This window comes from Carassius auratus, chromosome 1 (genome assembly GCF_003368295.1).
Source record: "Carassius auratus strain Wakin chromosome 1, ASM336829v1, whole genome shotgun sequence".
Classification (NCBI taxonomy): domain Eukaryota; kingdom Metazoa; phylum Chordata; class Actinopteri; order Cypriniformes; family Cyprinidae; genus Carassius; species Carassius auratus.
In genome coordinates this window covers 30,063,687-30,082,972 of record NC_039243.1, presented here as the reverse complement: position 1 = coordinate 30,082,972, position 19,286 = coordinate 30,063,687, and the positions used below count along the sequence as shown (strand labels likewise).

Genomic DNA, 19,286 nt, shown 5'->3' with positions numbered 1-19,286 from the left:
GTTTCTGTCGTCAGGTTGTTCCAACTCCATAAGACTATATTGGATATATTTTTTATGAAACCTGAGAGATTTCTGTCCCTCCATTGAAAGTCTATTCCAACTTTGATTAAAACGTTTAGAAATATTGTAGTAATATTTTACCATAAGGTCACATTAGTAAATGCATTGACTAACAATGAGCAATGCATTATATATTAATCTTTGTTAATGTTAGTTAATAAAAATACAACTGTTCAGTGTTATTTCAAGTTCATTAAATAATATTAATCCACAACTTTTGATTTGATTTAATTAGCTGCTGACCCACATACTGTATACCTGCCAAAAAAGATGTCCTCCCTTTATCTACTTTCTATTATCTACTAAAATATTCTATTTTAATGTTGTTTTAAAAAGGCTGTCCAGGAACCTGAGCACCCTTAACACCAAAAACCTTTCTGGGTGACACTAATTATTGTTCTGGCTCCCTTCTTCAGGTGAGTAAAGACACGACCAGTGGGGAAAAGTATAACACAAGTGTAATATGTGTTAGTGGTATAATTAACATTTCAAGGAAACAAGGGTTCAGACCCCTTCTTTTTTCCTTTTTATTTATAAACATCAACCTGAACCTGAACTTAACATACAGTGATCACCAACTGCTAAAACAATAATAATAAGTGATAACCTTTGTTGCATGCCAGCAAAACAATTTTCTCATAGCAGGAGGGTTGGCAGATGATTATATAATAATCAGTTTAAAGCAAATAAGCCACTTTGTATGTACTGTATACATGTGAATGATGATTTCTGCTACATTTTAGAAAATGATGCCTTTCTTTGAGGTATAGTTATAGTCAAAAGGGGCATCTATAAGATATCATTTGTTTAAGTAGTCATATGGTTTCTGCATACGCCTGCTCTTTGTCTCTCACATGCACACTGAGACACAAACACAAGGAGAGGCAGTGAGGTTAGAGCTTTAAAAGGCAAGCTTCTGCTTTCTATAACCACAGCAGGTAACCTGCCAACTGTTAAAAGCAGAATCTTGTTCACAGCATAGAATAATCTCCACACTGCACACACACTTTCATATAGACTCTACAATAAATACAGACTGATGATGTTTCATTGTGTCAGCGGACACTCATATCTGAGACACTCATTTCAGTGGGATACCTAGTGTATATATTGATATTAATGTTGAAGCTTATAAAGAGGTGTAATGTGGCAAAACTGCACAAGAATTGATGTCTTTGGTATCCAGAGGATCTAATCCATAAACCTGTTTAGAGTCGTAACCTGATTTAGAATTGGCCTCCTTCAAGAGGATGCTTTTTTAGAGTAGTTAATACTAATACAAAAACAATATACTATAGAGATTAATCAGCTTATCGTTGCATGACATCCAGAAAGACACATCTGATAATGTTTTATTTACATTTTAATGGCATTCATAATAATGTTAATTGTGTTATCATTGGTTTATGCATACAATATCATGAACCAGCAATTAATTTTACAGCATTTATTCATGTACTGTATAAATGTACTATTATCCATTGTTTATACAACTTGCATGTAAAATGTGTACATAGATATTATCACAATTCAGTGGATAAACTATTTTACAGTATGTGCACTTACAGTGAACTTACACAAGAAAGTACTGAGTAATATAAGGTAACTACTTGGACTTAATATGGGTTAAGGTTAGGGTTAGTATAATTAGTACATACATGTAAAACAAGAATGTAAAATGAAGTGCTATCAATATTGCTCTTGATCTTTACAGTTAACTAACGTTAACACATTAAACATTACTGACATTTTCATGCTATTATGGCACACTCTTCTAAAAGTTAAATATTTCTTCAACAGCGTTGACCAGCATGCTCAGTCTGTGTCTCATGTACTGTAATTACCCATAGATCCGTTGCTGCTTTAAAAACACATACAGATGTTTCACACCGAGTCATTAATTTCAATCAAAGCTGTGGCTGCTGTGTGTAGAGGGGGTTATGACAGGAGTGTTGGGTAAATTGTGTTCTGCACACACATCCCATTTACGGGATGATGGAGATTCCAATCTGTCGTAATGGACTTGAATCACATCTCGCATTGTGTGGCCCACAGTAAAAGAGATTGACGGGCAAATAGGTGTGAGAGACAGATTACTGTAATATTTGAAGGGTTTTGTACAGATTAAAAAAATAGTAAGAGATGATTCATTGGATGTGCCAGTTTTATACTTATTCCTGGAGGACAAACACCTGTTTTCTAAGAAAGGTGACATTTCAGTTCTGATCCATCCTCCAACCCTCTGGCAAAAACAAACAGCTGATACTTTTCACAACATTTCAAATAAAAATAACACAAATACATGTGGCAAGTGGACACCACATACAGTATATAATGCTTGAAAATCACTGAGTTTTAAAGGGATACTCCATCCAAAAATGAAAATTCTCCAATTTGCTCACCCTCAAGCCATCCCAAATGCATGACTTTGGTTCTCCTGTGGAACACAAACAGAGATTCCTAGAAAAATAATTAATTGCTGTTATGCATTATGTTAGCCCATAATGTCACAATTCACCACGGGAGGAAGGAGGAGACAAGGAGCACGATTATCTATCTTTTAATTTCTCGAAACACAAGGGAAATCCAGAATAGGAGCAAGAACCATCACAGATATTGACAATGTAGACCCGACAGAGGAGAGACACAAAGACTGGAACTTAAATACTAGGGATAATTACTAAACACAGGTGCATGGAATGAGACAATCAACATGGGACATGGAACACATGGAGGAAAAAAACACAGCATAATGAGTCCACGGGCGTGAAACATACAGTGCATGTTCATGGGTCCCTTATATTTGATGCTTCAAAAACCATGCAAAATGAATACAATAGCAATCCAACTATGACCCGAGTTGATAAAAATGTTTTCTTCTAAAGCAAAAGTGAAAGTGACATTCAGCCAAGTATGGTGACCCATACTCAGAATTCGTGCTCTGCATTTAACCCATCCGAAATGTGCACGCACAAACACACACGCACACGCACATGCACACACACACCAGGAGCAGTGGGCAGCCATTTATGCTGCAACACCCGGGGAGCAGTTGGGGGTTCGATGCCTTGCTCAAGGGCACCTAAGTCATGGTATTGAAGGTGGAGAGAGAGCTGTTCATGCACTACCCCCACCCACAACCCGTCGATTGGGAGTCCAACCCTCTAACCATTAGGCCACGACTTCCCCGATAGGTTTGTTTGAGAAAATTGCTATTTTTTTTACTATTTCAATTATAAACCATTGCTTCCCGGCCTACTGCCGAATGCAGTTTTAAGAGTTCATAGACGTAAACATTAACATTTGCGCAACCAGAGATGCATGCAGAAGGAACGTTTTTCTCATCAGCATTGATTCATCAGCTGTTTTATGAATTACTTTGGAGTTTGTTTTGATAGGTTTCAGAAGCATCAACATTGAGGGACCTGCACTCGCTTACAGTTTATCAACGATTTTTCTGCATTCCACAGAATAAAGTCAGACACACATCTAGGGTGACATGAGGTTTAGTAAATGATGAGAGAATTTTCATTTTCCTCGTGTATCCTTTCATAGCAATGGTGGCATTGGTCTTTTTTTTTTTAGCAAGATAATGCATCCTGCCACACTGCAAAAATTGTTCAGGAATGATTTGAGGAACATGACAAAGAGCTCAAGGTATTGCTTTGGCCTCCAAATTCCCCTTTGGACAGCGATCAGTGATCTAGGGGTCTACAATTCACTCTTGCTTATAAGAGTGAACCCAGTATGGCCTATATATTTTTATGTTAAAAAAATAGTATACTTCTAAGAGCCTCTCCTTGGAAAACATTTCAACTCATGAGTTTGAAGTGGTATTACCTATTTGTTTTAAACGTGTTTGGAAACAGCTGTACTTTGCAATTCTGTTTGGTGCCAATAGTGTCACAGAAATCAAACACATCAACTTTTAAAGCCAGTCAATTCCATGATGTGTGTCTCCCCTCGTTGAATGTGATTCTGCTCATTCAGATGAAATATTTCATGAAAGTGTCAGCAAGACCATAAGGTCAAAGACAGCGGAAAGCTTTAGCCCTGACCGCTGCATAACCAAGGGTCAAATCCGTTTCAGGGGGTCAGTGCAGAGCAATTTAGAGGTGAGGAAAGTGTAATTGGGACTATCTCTGACACTGTCTGTCATGCACACACATATCCAAATATACACCCATACCCAAACTTATTTCCTGTCATAAAAATGCCAGCTTTGGCACTGCTTTGCTGTCAATTTGACTATATCAGCAATTTATTTTACTTGCATGCAAGCATATAGACACTGGGATGGGGGTGTGTATGGTTTATTTATTTATTTTATTTTATTGACAGAATTACTGCAAGTCTGAAGCTTTTTCTCTCTCTTATTCATCTCCTTATTTTTAAATCTTGAATAAACTGGCAGTGTGACATCATCCCATGACATCTCTCACAGATTTTGTTCATCATTAATGAAAAGTACATTATCATCCTGCCTACGGCCAGGTATTCTTCTCTCCAGCAAAGCCTTCTTTTTCAGTAACCATGTCTTATCATGAAGGACTAAAAATGTAATCCTTCACCAAAGGTAATACAATCTATTACCCATTACTAATTAGGTAGGGTACTTTTTGTTGTTTGTTTTGCCATCAAAGTAGCTCTCTTCAACCAACATGACAAATATTACTGATTAATTATGATTCTTAAAAATACTGAAAAATTAAAGCTTCACATGCAAGTCTGTCATGCTGTTTTCTACAAATAATAATTTATATATAAAAAAAATATTTGCTTGAATATTCACTGTTAAATTTGTTAAAATTGTTAAAATCCTTTAATTGTGTTGTCTCGATAAATTAATATTTTATAAAATTCTCCCAGCCATCCTCACACAAAAACTCTGTGATTGTGCACAAATCACATAGACACATATAATTCCATATTACATAATTTGGCTTTAAAACAGCTAAATTCATCTTTGGGGAACACTTAATTTTTTACTTAAAATTATTTTATTACAGTGTTCCTGTAGCTCAATTGGTAGAGCAGTGCCTTATCAAGCGCAAGGTTAGGGGTACGATTCCCCGGGAACACATGATAGGTAAAAATTGATAGCTTGAATGCACTGTAAGTCGCGTCTGCTAAATGCATAAAATTAAATTAATTAAGTTGCATTCAAAATCTGCTTGACTTAAAATTCGACTGGGAAAACAGCTCCACTTAAAGACAGAGTTCACTCTGTGTTCCTCAGAAGAAAGAGAGCCATGCATGTTTGGAAAAACTTATGAAAAGCTATATTTCTCCATGTCTGTGTCAAAGTGCTGGACACTTTCTGTGTTGCCATGATATAATTTCACTGTGGAGCTAGTGCAATGAATTGCATCTAAGTCATGACTCAGGTGATTGGCTCAAAAACCTGTATGTGGAAAAAAAAAATTGACCCAGATGCATGAAGTGCATAATACATTATACACATTTTTACTTTTAGCAAGATGCACTGTGTCTTATGCTAGTCTGTAACTACAGTCTTCTAGCATTAAACCAGCTGAGCTGTAGATTATTGAGCTCCTTCACAGAATCCAGTGGCTAAGGGATTACCAGAGAGCTGATCAAAGGCATTCTAATCGAATCCAAAGCACACCATTAAATGTTATTACACATTTCCCGTCCCTCTTCCACAAAATACCAGGTCTGCTATTTTTACAAATTATTTTTATTTATTTTTTTGTCCCTTGCCCAGTCACTGCAAATTCATTGGTTTATTTCATCATTAAGCTAAACCATGTGTTCCATCTTTACCTCCTCATTAAGAACAGAACAACAGAAACAAAGATCACACATACATATGCCCCTGTTGCCCCAGTGTCATTTCACAATAACGCTGCACTCTTCTCGCCTCATTGGCTCTCTGCTGGGAATCTGTGCTAATTTGTTGTCTCCTCTTGCCCAATGGGGACGGATGGAGTGTGGCAAATGTAAATGCAGAACTGTGGAGTTGAGTTGAGTCAAATGTCAAGCTCAGCTGCACTGCCACATGCTCTGAGAGTCTGCAGCATCTGTGCACATGGCACTCTGTGCATAATGTGATTAGTCTAGCAACAGTGAGCACTGTGGGAGACAGAGAAACAGAAGTTACACAAAACCATGCACAATTTTAGACCGAAGGAGATGAAACACTGTGGAAAAGATGGGTTTAGAGGCTGAAGCAAGAAAGCAACTACTTAAAAAAGACAGAAATATTAAGTTCAAGTGGTAATTTGTTTTGCAAACATATGGAAGCACATAGGAGGTAACTGCAACTTTTTCTCCCAAAATTCTGCATATTTTGTATACTGTGAGTTATATGAAAAGAAATGTAAGATATAATCTCAGAATTGTAAAATATGAATGTAAAATTATGAGGGGGGGGGGAGAATGGCAAGATTTATGCTCAGATTTGCGAGATACAAACTCAGAATTATGACTTCTTTTTTTTTTATTCTTTTTTTTTGTCATAAAATTTAAAACTGTAAAAACAGCTGCAACTTTGTATCTCAGGATTTGTATTTGTTTTTGCAATTGCAAACTGACATCTTGCAATTCTGACTTTTTCTCAGGATTACAAGTTTATATCTCACATTTCTGTCAATTCTCAGAAATGCAAGGAAAAGTCACAATTAGCTTTAAAAAAAAAAAAAAAAAACTCCATACAAACCCTACTTTGAATCATGACAGATTCATGAAAATGATGGGAAATGAAGTGATGGGGAACATAAAAAAATAAACACTCTAATAAGGACCTTTTCCTTATTTTGAGGGGTTCTCAGAAATGGAAGTCACCATAGTTGGGTAAAATTCTATTGTGGTAAACAGAAACTACAACCATACAAATGTTCCAATTGTAAAATAATAATAATAAATAAAAAACAACAGTATTTCTATTGATTTACAACTAGCTTCATAAATGTGCATCCAGTTGTCACATGTAAATTTCACTGCATCTACCATACGTTTTCTCCATTACATAGACCTCTGAGGGAAATACTCTATCTCAAATATTGCCAGTATTATGCATCAATAAAATATACTCCATATGGTGTATCAATAAAAGCAAAATTAAATCCCTACCTGACTCAAAAATGTTTTGTTCATATTAAAACCTAGTTAAAATGCTTGTTTAGAAATGCAAGTATAAATATTATCTGATTATGTATAGTAACAATTTAAAGGGGGGGGGGGTGAAATGCTCATTTTCACTCAATCTCCTGTTAATCTTGAGTACCTATAGAGTAGTTCTGCATCCTTTATAACTCCAAAAAGTCTTTAGTTTTATTATATTCATAAGAGAAAGATAGTCTGTACCGATTTTTCCCAGAAAAACACGAGCGCCTGGAGGCGTGACGTGTGGGCGGAGCTAAAGAATCACGAGCGCCAGTAGGCTTTTGCGTTGAGAGCGTTTGGAAGCTGTGACATTACCGTGGGGAAAAAACCATCATCCAAAACAAACCATGGCTAACAGTCAGATTCAGCCGTTTATTTATGATCCAGAATCAGATCCAGAGGCTTAAATTTAAAAAGAGCAGCATCAGCAGGACGTCTCTATGTGGTATGTCCTGAAACTGTATATATTTGCTAAGCGGTTTTGGAAAATGACTAAGTTCCACTTTGTCGTCTTTTTTTTTTTTTTTAAGCTGTACATGTGGAAAGTGCAGTTTGATGACAACATCGCATGTTGTTTACTTGATGTGCTTACACACAGAGATATTTGAAGCAGTTTTACTCCTCGCCTGCGGTTCCAACACACGATCGTGACCCTTTTTCGTTGGGACTGCATCATCCTTAAGAAATAAATGATGTGCAAATCCGACGTCAAACTGGGCCTTGTTTGTAAAACAAGCATCTTCGAAATGCAGGGAACAAACACAAACACTTGCACAACTCCGTTGATGCTCTGTAAAAATAAACTCCATCCACTGCTCCCTTAATGCTGTTTCTCTTTGGTAATCTGTGCAAGGTTGTCTTGCCCTGGCAACCAAAAACACACTTCTTTTGTGACATTTCGCGACGCTCTCGCTCTGATCAGTGAAGTCTGTTGCGCTCTCAGTGCTCTGCTATACGGGAGCGCGCTCTTCCGGCAGACGTGCCTCAGGACCCATATAAGGAAATTCCTCTCCATCTAACGTCACACAGAGCCATACTCGAAAAAAACTTTCCGAAACTTGTGACAAACCGGAAGAGGTATTTTTGGAACAGAAATACTCCTTCAAACATACAACTTAATTTTTGAAACTTTTTCCATGTTTAGCATGGGAATCCAACTCTTTAACAGTGTAAAAAACTCAGTATGCATGAAAATAGCATTTCACCCCCCCTTTAAGGAACAGAAAAACTATGTTCACGAACACACTCCAGAGTGTTTAGACTGTTTACCCAGTCTAATGAGTCTGAACATTCACTCACAGAGCCAATTAAGAAGAGATTTAGTCCCCTTGAACAAACCTTGTTAGAATTATTATCTGATTTTTATTGGGGCATTCTCATACACACAAATCTTTTGATTCAGAACCTGTTAGGGTACTGCATTAAGCTAAGAATATCAATTAATAAGCTCATTTGATCTTAATTTCAAACACTCTAATAAAGTTTCAACTTAAGCAAACATCTTTGATTCAATTAAACACTTTTTTCACTTATATATTATTGATATAATAATGATGAGCTGAAGAGCTTGAAGAACATGTAAGGTGTTTTTTCCTCTCTCTTTCTCAGTAGAGGTGATGTATAATTGCTTTAGTTCTTATATTACTGCTGAATATTCTGCACTTATTTTACTTCTGATTAGTTTTGTCTTCAGCGAGTGAAATGCATGCTTGATAATGCTGAGATCAGGTGATTGAGGCAGAATATTCCACTTATTTAACTTCAAAAAATCCTTTGCAGTATGTTTTGGGTCATTTTATAGATGATTTTGCGTGGTTTGTTTCATAAACTGTTCCAAGCCTTCTCCATGCTTCTTTCTTCCCATCAGTGTGATTGATTTGAGTTTCATCCGTCCAAACAATGCTTTTCAGAACTGGTCTGGTTCTTTTAGATGTTTTGACTAAGTCTAATATATTCTTTCTATTCTTGACATATGGCATATAATGCATATGAATGGATGTTGCAAATGGGTTCTTATAGAGAGGTTCCTGCGATCATCCACCTCTGTTGTCTTCCGTGTACAAGGCTTTTTTACGTTGCTGAGCTCACAAGTGTGTTTCTTTAATCAGAATGTAACAGAATGTATAATGTATAACAGAATTTTAAAGCCTGTTTCTTAACGGCATGATGTGGCTTCAGAACAGCTTCCAAAATGTAAACTGTAGCATCATCCAATGGGATTCATCTGGAATGGGGCATACAGTCATCACAGACTAGTGCAGCGTTAGATAATTAAATATGTTGAATCAGCTTCCATACGTCTCTTTGACTGACACATGAGGTCAGTGTGAAGCTCATAGGTGGAGTTAGATTTAATTAGCATCTCTCTCTCATCCTCTGGAGTCAGCGAACTCAAACCTACTCATTTAAAGCACTGACCGGCCCTTGTGTTTCTGGACGGTGAACAATCTCAGAGGAAGAATCTGCCTGAAGAGACATGTCTGTGTTCATCTCAGCTCAAACCTGCAACGGCCACCAAATTATGAAGTACATCTTACATCCTCCTGGACACTGGGATGCAGAATCTGTATTTGGTGCCATAAACGTGAACCAGAACACATTAAATTAGAAATCACGGGGATAGATTAGCTATTTTTCAAAGATTTAGATTTAAAGCATTTGTTTTTCACGACTGATTGGAATAGCACTAGGTGTTTATCCATTTGTATTCTCATTCTTATTCTCCTTTCTAAACTCGTGTTTTACCATATTAAATAAAATTTTCCTACAACAACAAGAGCAACAAAGTTTTAAACAATTTTTAGAAGTGTTATATCTTTGCTTTTATTTTGGTTTCATACGGTTTTGAAAAGGTTAAAAGCAAAGAAAAGAAAACTGAATGATTAAAAATGTATTGTAACCATGATTAAAAGTACAATTTATAAAAGTATACAAACATTAAATTTGTACAAAACTTGGAATGATTAATTATTAAATGTCATTTTGGTGAGTCGTACCACATAATGTTTTTCAACCTTGTCATTAAAATGTCATATGAGACTTTTTTACCTTTTTTTGGAAGGAATAACAATAATAAAATATTATAACTTTTTCAAGAATTGTATTCCTTTGAGCCTATTTTCTTCATTCTGATTTTAAGACAACTGTATCGGTTGAAAAAAATAAAATAAACACCAATACAGAAATGTATATATGCTTATCTTAGAAGAGGTGTTTTCAATCCATCATTTGTATCAAAAGCATTTTTAATGTTTAATAGACAGGAGAACAAATGAGCTTCATGTCATGACCCAAAAGCTCCCGGGAGCCCATATTTATTTTCCAGTGTCTCGCTGATGTCACTGCACAGTCTGTCCCCGTGTCTGTTTCATGGCTGTCTGATTTTGGGGGCAGATTGCATAACAAGTACAGACATGATGCATCATCCGGATTCTTAATCAAGGAGCTTTCTGTAATCTCAAAGGCTCAGTCGAACAAACCAAGTCATCCTTGTTTCCACACTATCCAAACTGGTCATTTACCTATATACATTAACACACACACACACACACACACACACACACAGACACAGCCTTTTCTCACCCAGTACCCGCTGCTGCCTCCTCATGGCGTCAGCCTCAAGGGCAAAGAGAAACGAATGACAAACAGAGAAAGATACAGAGAGAGGGGGAAGACTTGTTCAATCAAGCAAGATTCTTCAGAACCATGCACCAGAAAAGTGCACAAGAAACATCTGAGAGCTTCCAATATACATTATACAATATAACATAAAAACAAGGGGGAGTTTTAGATTACAAACAACCAAAATGTGATTAGAATTTATACAAAAGCTCGTGTGCTGAACTGTACACTTAAGGGGTCATGAACTCAGAAAATACCATGATCTTTTGATATATCAGAGGTCATTCTACTATACAAACATCCTGTAACTTTTATTTCAGTTCGGAAACTCTCTCGTTAGTCTAAAAACAGCTTATATCGAAGACAATCTGCCAAAACGACAAACTCCAGAATGATGAAGATCAACCATGCTTCTTCATCACTGCCTGTTTAGCCCCGCCCACCGATTCATGCATGTAGTATAAATAACTAAAGAGTCAAACGATAAAGATGCGCCCAAGACAAGCTTTAGAGTGCCATGCTGTGTAAAAACAATCTTTGCTTCACCTTCCTTCCGATCCCAACATTAGGAAAGAGTGGATGAACTTTATTTTTAATGAAAAACCAGTAAGAACTTGTTAACAAACAACGCACAATTCAACACACGGTTGATTGAAACTAAAAGAATATACTGAATCTGACAGTGATGTCACACCACACAAGTGTGAGTGACTGTTTCTATTATGTGGACTCTTCTATTATCTTAGAGTCTTTGTCTTATTACAGATCACTTGATATGAGTTTTTAACCTGAATCATCTGTGAAGGATGTAGGCTTTTAAAGAAACACAACTGTTAGTCAATCACAGCAGTGGGCATTTACTTCCGAGTCTGTTCAAACAGAGCATTCAGATGAGGGGGTCAAAACAGGACAGAAAATAGCCTATTTCTTCTAAATGATGATATTTTTTGTGCAAAAATGATACAATTATAAAGTGGACATCAGTGAAGAGTATAAAATAATAAAGGCAGTTCATGACCCCTTTAATATAACCATAAGCATACTGTTAAACAGCTGTGTATCTCACACTTACGAAGACACAGATGAAGTTTTTCTACCAAAAACAAAAATGTGGTGCCCAGGACTGGAATTGAGAATCAGTGAAGTAATGAAATGGCACTGAGGAATCATTCATGTTTCAATGACGCCATCTAGTGGCTATTCCTACATTAATATTAGACGTTAATTATTATTTTTTTATATGCTGTTACTCTGAAACTTTTGGTATGACTTATAGAAACCAGTCTGGTATTACTGATATGCTACATACATAACACTGAGCTAATAACAACAGTCTAACATACACAGTCAGCAAAAGTCAGTCATCCAAAACTTGATGATTTTTTTTGTCCCTCAACGTTCTGGAATGTTCCAGAAAGCACCAAAATATTCCAGAATATTCCTAGAATAGAAAATACTAGAATATTCCCTTCCTAACAAAAGCAAAATATCTTTAAAAAGGAAAAAAGGCATGCAAAAGTAATACAAAGACTGATCTGTACTATGTTTCCTAATTATATATAATAGTTCTAGAATGTATCTGACCTAAATATTTACCAATACATTATGTGACAATAAATAGCACAATAATTATCACTGCATAATTACTATAAGAACTGTAAAAAAAAAAAGTAAGTTCAAACAAATTTGTTGCATTGTGTAAAAAAAAAAAAAAACTAAATTCTCAATAATTTTGAGAAAAATACTTCATGTTAAAAGAACCAGTAGGCTGTACCTGAATGACCGGCTCCAGTGACATTGCGTACAGCAAATAGAGAGGTTCCTGCACACCAGCTCAAGAGATATCCCAGCTTCTTGATATGACTTTGTTGGCCATCTTTCCCAGACACCCTGAAGTATGTTCCTGTCAGGACTCATGCAGTGAAGCTGATACTGTGTTCTGGGAGCAGGCAGGAGGGTGATACACTGTTGAAAGTGGAAGAAATCCATCAACAGAAGCGTAAATGGCAGTTTTCAAGGCCTCAAAATAAACAGGCACTTTGAGAGCTTTAATTAGCACAGAATACAACACAAACTGCATGCTAATAACACTTAAACGGATGCATTACAGTTCATGCAGACCTGAAGTGAAAACTTAAACTAGTGAATGGATGTGGATTACTCTGGCTTCCTAATTTAAGTCATACTGTGCAATTTACGCTGAAACAGCACTGTCTCTGTAGAAATGATAATTTCACACTAGGTGCACAAGAAGCACTCATATTATCAGATTAATATGGCATACCCTTGGGTTAAAATAATACCATCCTTACAGATTACAAAGTATGACATTCCATCATGTCTCACTGAATGAGTTTTAACATGACACTAGAAGGCCCCAAATCAACACTTTGGATTTATTTTTTATTTATTTTTAATTTTATATTCACAAACATGTTTAACTGTTTAATTTTAAAATATTACTTAAATTGTTAACGTTTAATTCCTTCAGTATCCTTCAATCGTAGATCCAGAAAAAAAATTACAGACAACAGTTCTTTTTTTTCTTTTTTTATAAAACATTTAGGCTCGTGTTATTGTAAAAATGTTAATAAATTATTGTGAATACATACTTTTGTATGCATTTTCATGAATTTGGTGGAAAGTAAAACAGAATATGGGAGACAGAACGAAAAAATGTAATTTTTGTTCAAAGTTTAACAAATTGTTGTAAAAATTGTAAAAATAAAAGGTTAATAAGAGGTTAAATTAGGTAATTTAACAATATCTTTCGCTGCTGATTTGACTTGTTGAGTAAGTCACTCCATTACAAGTTATAAGTCACCAATTTCAAAACAACCTGAATAAAAGTTTTAGGCCTGGTTTCACAGATAGGGCTTAGACTAAGCCAGAATTAGACCCGAGTTCTCAGTAGTAATTTTTATAGACATCCTTTAGAAAAAACATTACTGGTGTGCATTTTGAGACAAAATAAAGGCACTGGTATATTTTAGATTATCTGATTTTAACAGTACTTAAGCATTTTACTTATACTAAACATAGGCTCAAAGAAGCATCTAGTCAAAGAGACATGCCAGTGTAAAACAAGGAATATGTGAGGAGAGCAATCACGTTTATTTTCCAAAACCAAAATTTAACTCCTCACTTCACAGATAAATACTATTTAATTCAAAGCCTTCTTGCACTGGATGCACTGGTTTAGGCCTCATTGCCAGCTGCAGTCCTCATCTCATATATAATACATCCGTGATCCATAACTACTTGCTAAAGAAATAGTATTCGTGTAAAGTAGCCTTGTTGAGAAGTTCGGATGAGTAAGGGCAAAATGCACAAGATATAGTTCTTTAAGTGTCCTTTAGAAGGCGATATCACTTCTTTTGTAGCAGAAAAAAAACTGCTGCAGAAAAAGCTAAGTGCCATGCAGAAATGGCAAGACTCATTATTACAAATGTATTGGAGTGAGTTGCTAATACCATCGATACTCAGGAATACTTAAAGAGTATTTAAAAAGATACTCAAGTACAGTAATTATTTACTCAAATACTTGGTATGTCACACACAACAATACACACAGAAGCAAATTACCCTTCTCAGTCTTTATTTTGAACATAGGCCCCAAGCTTATCAAGTTCAAATAATTTCTGCTAAATGTTGCCCCCATCAAAAAGTGCCCAAAATATTCACACTTGAAGGAAATGAGGTAAAAATCAACAAAAGCTAATTGAGGTTTACAAAGAGCTTAGTAGTTGCAGATTGATAGGGGAGACAAAAAGAGAACTAAGAAACAGTAATTCACAGTCAGACAGGCAGGCAGTTTGTGTAGCGTAATACAGGATTGGATTCTGTGCTCTGTGTAGTAAGTGCTTGAAGGGTTTTCAGGAACTGCTCATGGTTCAAGCGAAGTGGTCTGGCTCCTCAGACTTTGCAGAGAGCAACGGCAGAGAAACGCACCTCCCCTTTCTCCCGCTCCGTAAACTCACGGCACACCCTTGCAGCATCCTACAGAGAGATGAAGTCAGTCATTTAGTCACGGGAAGATGACTCATTGTTTTAAGATGCTCTGAACCTACCATTTTAACCGTAGAATACACACTACAAACACACACATGCCTAGGAAAAACTTGTGCTTACCATGACGAAGCTTCCTTGCTTTGTAGGTCCATGATTCACAGGTCCATCCATTCTCCCATCTGAGGCAACAAAACACACTTTATAGCTCATCGTCATTTAAATGCAAGTCGTCAGCAGAGAAACAGAAGCTGCAATACAGGTCATCCACTTACCCAGCTCATAAAGCTGACCGTTCACATTGACAAAGGTAATGAAATGGAAGTTAACTTTGTCTGGCTCTGGCTGTTAGAATAAGAGAGATGGAGGAGGGGAAAGAAACAAACATTTAACTTAAACTCATTTCTCCTAGTGTTTGTGTAAATCATTCTTGTCTTACTTGACACAGTCCTTCATCAGCAACCGCATCATGAAACTCCTGGATGGCCTGAATAAAACAGAAATAAAACATGATAAAAGTACATTTTCATTTACTTAAGAAATTTTTATTGTACAATAGTACCACCTACTGGAGGTCATGAATACTGCACAAATATTAAAATAAGCCTTACTTTGACATTTTTGAAGTTAAGATTTGTTTTTGGAAAAGATTGTGGAAACCACATGTTTTGTGTTGCTCAGCATTGAATGGACACTTAGAATACCTTATTTTGTTCAAATGCTTTGGCTCTTTCTGCAGCAGACATCTTAGAGGTGTCTTCTAGAAGCTTCTTCAGCACAGAGTCACTGTCTAAAGACAAGAGGGTGCTGAATCACGAATCCGCCTCTCTAACCAAACTTACAGTAATGTGTAAATCTGTAACTTGGTATTTTATATGCAAATGTAACTTGCTGCAGTGTGGTTTAAAATGCTATGAAAATAAACAACAGAAAACAACATTATTTTTTTCAGATCAACAAGGTAGCTCAATACACCCTCAGAAAACATGTTTATGAGCAGAAGTTCATGGCACGACTCCACTGACCGAAATCAACACTGTCCTGGTTGTTGGCCACAGCATGCACCAAACCCACAGTTCCACAAGAGTTGACCACAGTTTGTTTCAGAAAATACACATCTTTACAGGCATCAACAGACTGTTTGGAACGAAACTCCTCATGCTAAAAACAAAGCAGAAAGATGTCGGTGTTAAAGTTAAATAACTAATACAGTTCATTCTGTGCGAGTAAAGATACTCTGATTTGAAATGCCACCAAAAAGCTAAAAATTGACCTTCTCAGCTATAATGATACTACGCAACTTTGTTTTTCACATAGCGATTCCTCACGTGATGACCACACCCGCGTTCACGGGTAATGCGTTGTGCGTGCGCGCGCGCGTTCGTACGTACCTGTTGCGTTAAAGGGAAGAGCAGCATCATGGCACAGCAGGGTGAGGGCACCCCTGACAGAGACTCATCCTCCAGACCCAAAACATCCACAAAACGCCAACTCGAGCCCACACCCAACTTACTCAACACCTACACGAAGACAAAAAAAAATCATAGGCCTAACTAATACAAAATCACATTATTCTTTACCCGTTATATCTATTCAAATCAAACTAAATCAGTGTCTGATACATTCAAAGTTAGAAAATGACCATGCATTATAAACGACTAGTAGCCTATATCTGCAACTTGTGATATTATGCAAAATCATTTATTATATGCATGCTTAAGTTATTGTTTTAAGCATGCGTATAAAAAATGCTGCGTGTCTTTGTTATTGTGCCATAGCAGGTGATAATGCGTGTGAGCCCACGCCCTTTCATCTCAATTTCGGGTCCGTAGGAGTTCAGCCCCAGACGCCACAGACCTGTCCAGCAGACTGTCTCATCATAACCTCATCTTATGACTCAGCGAACGTACCTTATTCAGCATCTGAAAGCAATACAACGCACAAATATGTCGGTCATGATCAATCATGAGAAAGCGAAAGCATGCACGATTAACCAGCTAGCGAGCCTAAATCATGAAGAAGCGTTCAACCTCAGGGTTTATTTCCATCGGTTTCCACTCCATGATTGCAGAGGCTCGTGAGTGTCACTTCTTGAGATCTGAAAGGCGCCGCCCGAGAAACACAAACCAGACTGAAGGCGCACGAGGATCATATGCGACCGGTCATATTCCATTTGCACAGACTACAGGGGTGTCCGCTCACATGAACGAGCTATTTATGCACTCCTGGCACACTTATTCACCCTGCTAGAGAAACCTTTCTGTATATTTAGAGTATCGCAAAAAGTCAACACAACACGGAAATGAGAGAATGCCAAAAAATGACTAGGTGGTGGTTGAGATTCTCCAGCAATAGATCGGTCCACCGTCGGCCGATTCTGGAAGCTACTACTGTTCTCCAGCTCTGATGAATCATTTGAATAAAAAAAAAAAACTGGGACATTTTACAGTTTAGTATGTGTCAATATGAATTGACTCGAAGCTGAATACATCAGAACTGAAGGACTAAATTCAACTTTACCCAACTTACATAACACTTTACTTTGAGCTGAGTTCTGATGAAATAACTGATGACTTGCACATTTTGGTCTTTTAAATAGATTCTGTGTCTGTTAAATGCAGTTTAAACACGCATAGAGATTTACCATATTGATTACTAAAATACAAAATAAACACCATAAATGCTTAAAAGTAGTTCCAAGCATTCTAAAACCATTTATTCATTTAAGATCAGGCCCTTTCTTTCGGAACATGCTGCACAACTCCTTGTTCAAGCTCTTGTTCTGTCCAGGCTGGACTATTGCAATGCCCTCTTGGCAGGTCTTCCAGCCAGTTCTATCCAACCTTTACAATTAATCCAGAACGCGGCAGCAAGATTGTGAGCCAAAAAGAAAACACGTCACACCTCTGTTTATCAATTTGCACTGGCTTCCAATAGCTGCTCGCATCAAATTCAAGGCATTGATGTTTGCCTACAAACTACCACTGGCTCTGCACCCATTTACCTAAATCCGTTACTTCAGACTTATGTGCCCTCTAGAAGCTTGCGTTCTGCAAGTGAACGTCGCTTGATTGGTGCCATCCCACAAGACTTTTAAATTAAATGTTCCCTCCTGGTGGAATGACCTCGCCAACTCAATCCGAGCAGCATCCTTAGCCATCTTCAAGAATTGGCTTAAAACCCATCTCTTCCATCTTTATTTGACCCTCTAACTTTAGCACTCAATATTCTAATTCTAATCTTTCTAATCTTTTTGTATTTTATTTTTTCATTTATTATGCAATTTTGTGTGTGTATATATATATATAATATATATATATATATATATATATATATATAACTAGCTTGCTTCTATTCTTTTTTTATTCTATCTGTTTTCTTTTTCTTTATTATATTATTTAAATGCCCATGCTATGTGTACTGTGTTAAGCTAACTGAGACTTGTTATAGCACTTATATATCATTGCACTTTTTGTTGTTTTTGATTGCTTCCACTGTCCTCAACGTAAGACACTTTGGATAAAAGCATCTGCTAAATGAATAAATGTTAATGTACATGTAATTTATTCAATCACAATATTCACTGAAAATCACAACAGTTGGGTGAAAGGTTAGAATGATTCTGGGGCACACAAAAATGTTTACATTTTATTTTTAAAATGTTTGGGCCATTACAGTTAGGAGAAAATGTATTAAATGTATTCATTTGTTATCAATGCATCCTCTGCAGTGACTGGGTGCCATCAGAATGAGAGTCCAAACATCTGCTAAAACATCAAAATAATCCATGCTACAGTCCATTCATGATCTTTTTTTGACGAGGAAAGCTGTATAATAGTAAGAAGTAATTCACTTTAAACCATCACTTCTGGCCATAATCCATAATGGCATTCCTCTGTAATAAAGTCCATCACCTGTTGTCGAAATAAACTGACACATTTGTTTAGAACTGCTTTAAATTGTTTTAACTTGTGCTTTACAGTGCTTGATCTTTGCATATTTCTCTTCTGATTCAGACTTTCTCTGTAGAAAGTAATATTATGGATACAGAGAAACTCATGTTTAAGCCAGAAGCAACAGTTTGAAGTTAAAAAAAGTCTTATTGATTAATTTGTAAACATGCTTTTTGATTCAGTAGATGTTAATTGGTGATCTGGAGTGGTGTGGATTATTGTGATGTTTCTATCAGCTGTTTGGATGTCATTCTGACGGCACCATTCACTGCAGAGCATCCATTGATGAACTGGTGATGTGATGCTTCATTTCTCCACATCTGTTAAAGAAAACAAAACTCATCTATTAGATGGTCTGAGGATAAGAAAATTTGCAGCAAGTTTCCATTTTTAGATGAAAAATCCATTTAACGGTTGCATCACATAAATTCTAGTCTTTCACAAGAATTCATGCATGGATCATATAAACAAATTTTCTTGTACTTTTATGATGCTTTTGTGTCCTTTTTCAAGTTT

At 36.6% G+C, this 19,286-nt stretch overlaps 1 protein-coding gene across 1 annotated transcript; it reads right to left on the bottom strand.

The window, feature by feature from the left end:
• Positions 1-14,436: 14,436 nt before the first annotated feature.
• LOC113107027 (ubiquitin carboxyl-terminal hydrolase isozyme L1-like) lies at positions 14,437-16,999 on the bottom strand. The gene is made up of 9 exons (XM_026269153.1): positions 16,848-16,999; positions 16,728-16,739; positions 16,209-16,337; positions 15,843-15,978; positions 15,522-15,607; positions 15,257-15,304; positions 15,093-15,162; positions 14,941-14,999; positions 14,437-14,808 (listed from the first exon to the last, which is right to left on the bottom strand). The coding sequence occupies exons 1-9, from the start codon at positions 16,878-16,880 to the stop codon at positions 14,725-14,727; spliced, it is 657 nt and encodes a 218-aa protein (XP_026124938.1). The 5' UTR covers positions 16,881-16,999; the 3' UTR covers positions 14,437-14,724.
• Positions 17,000-19,286: the final 2,287 nt, after the last annotated feature.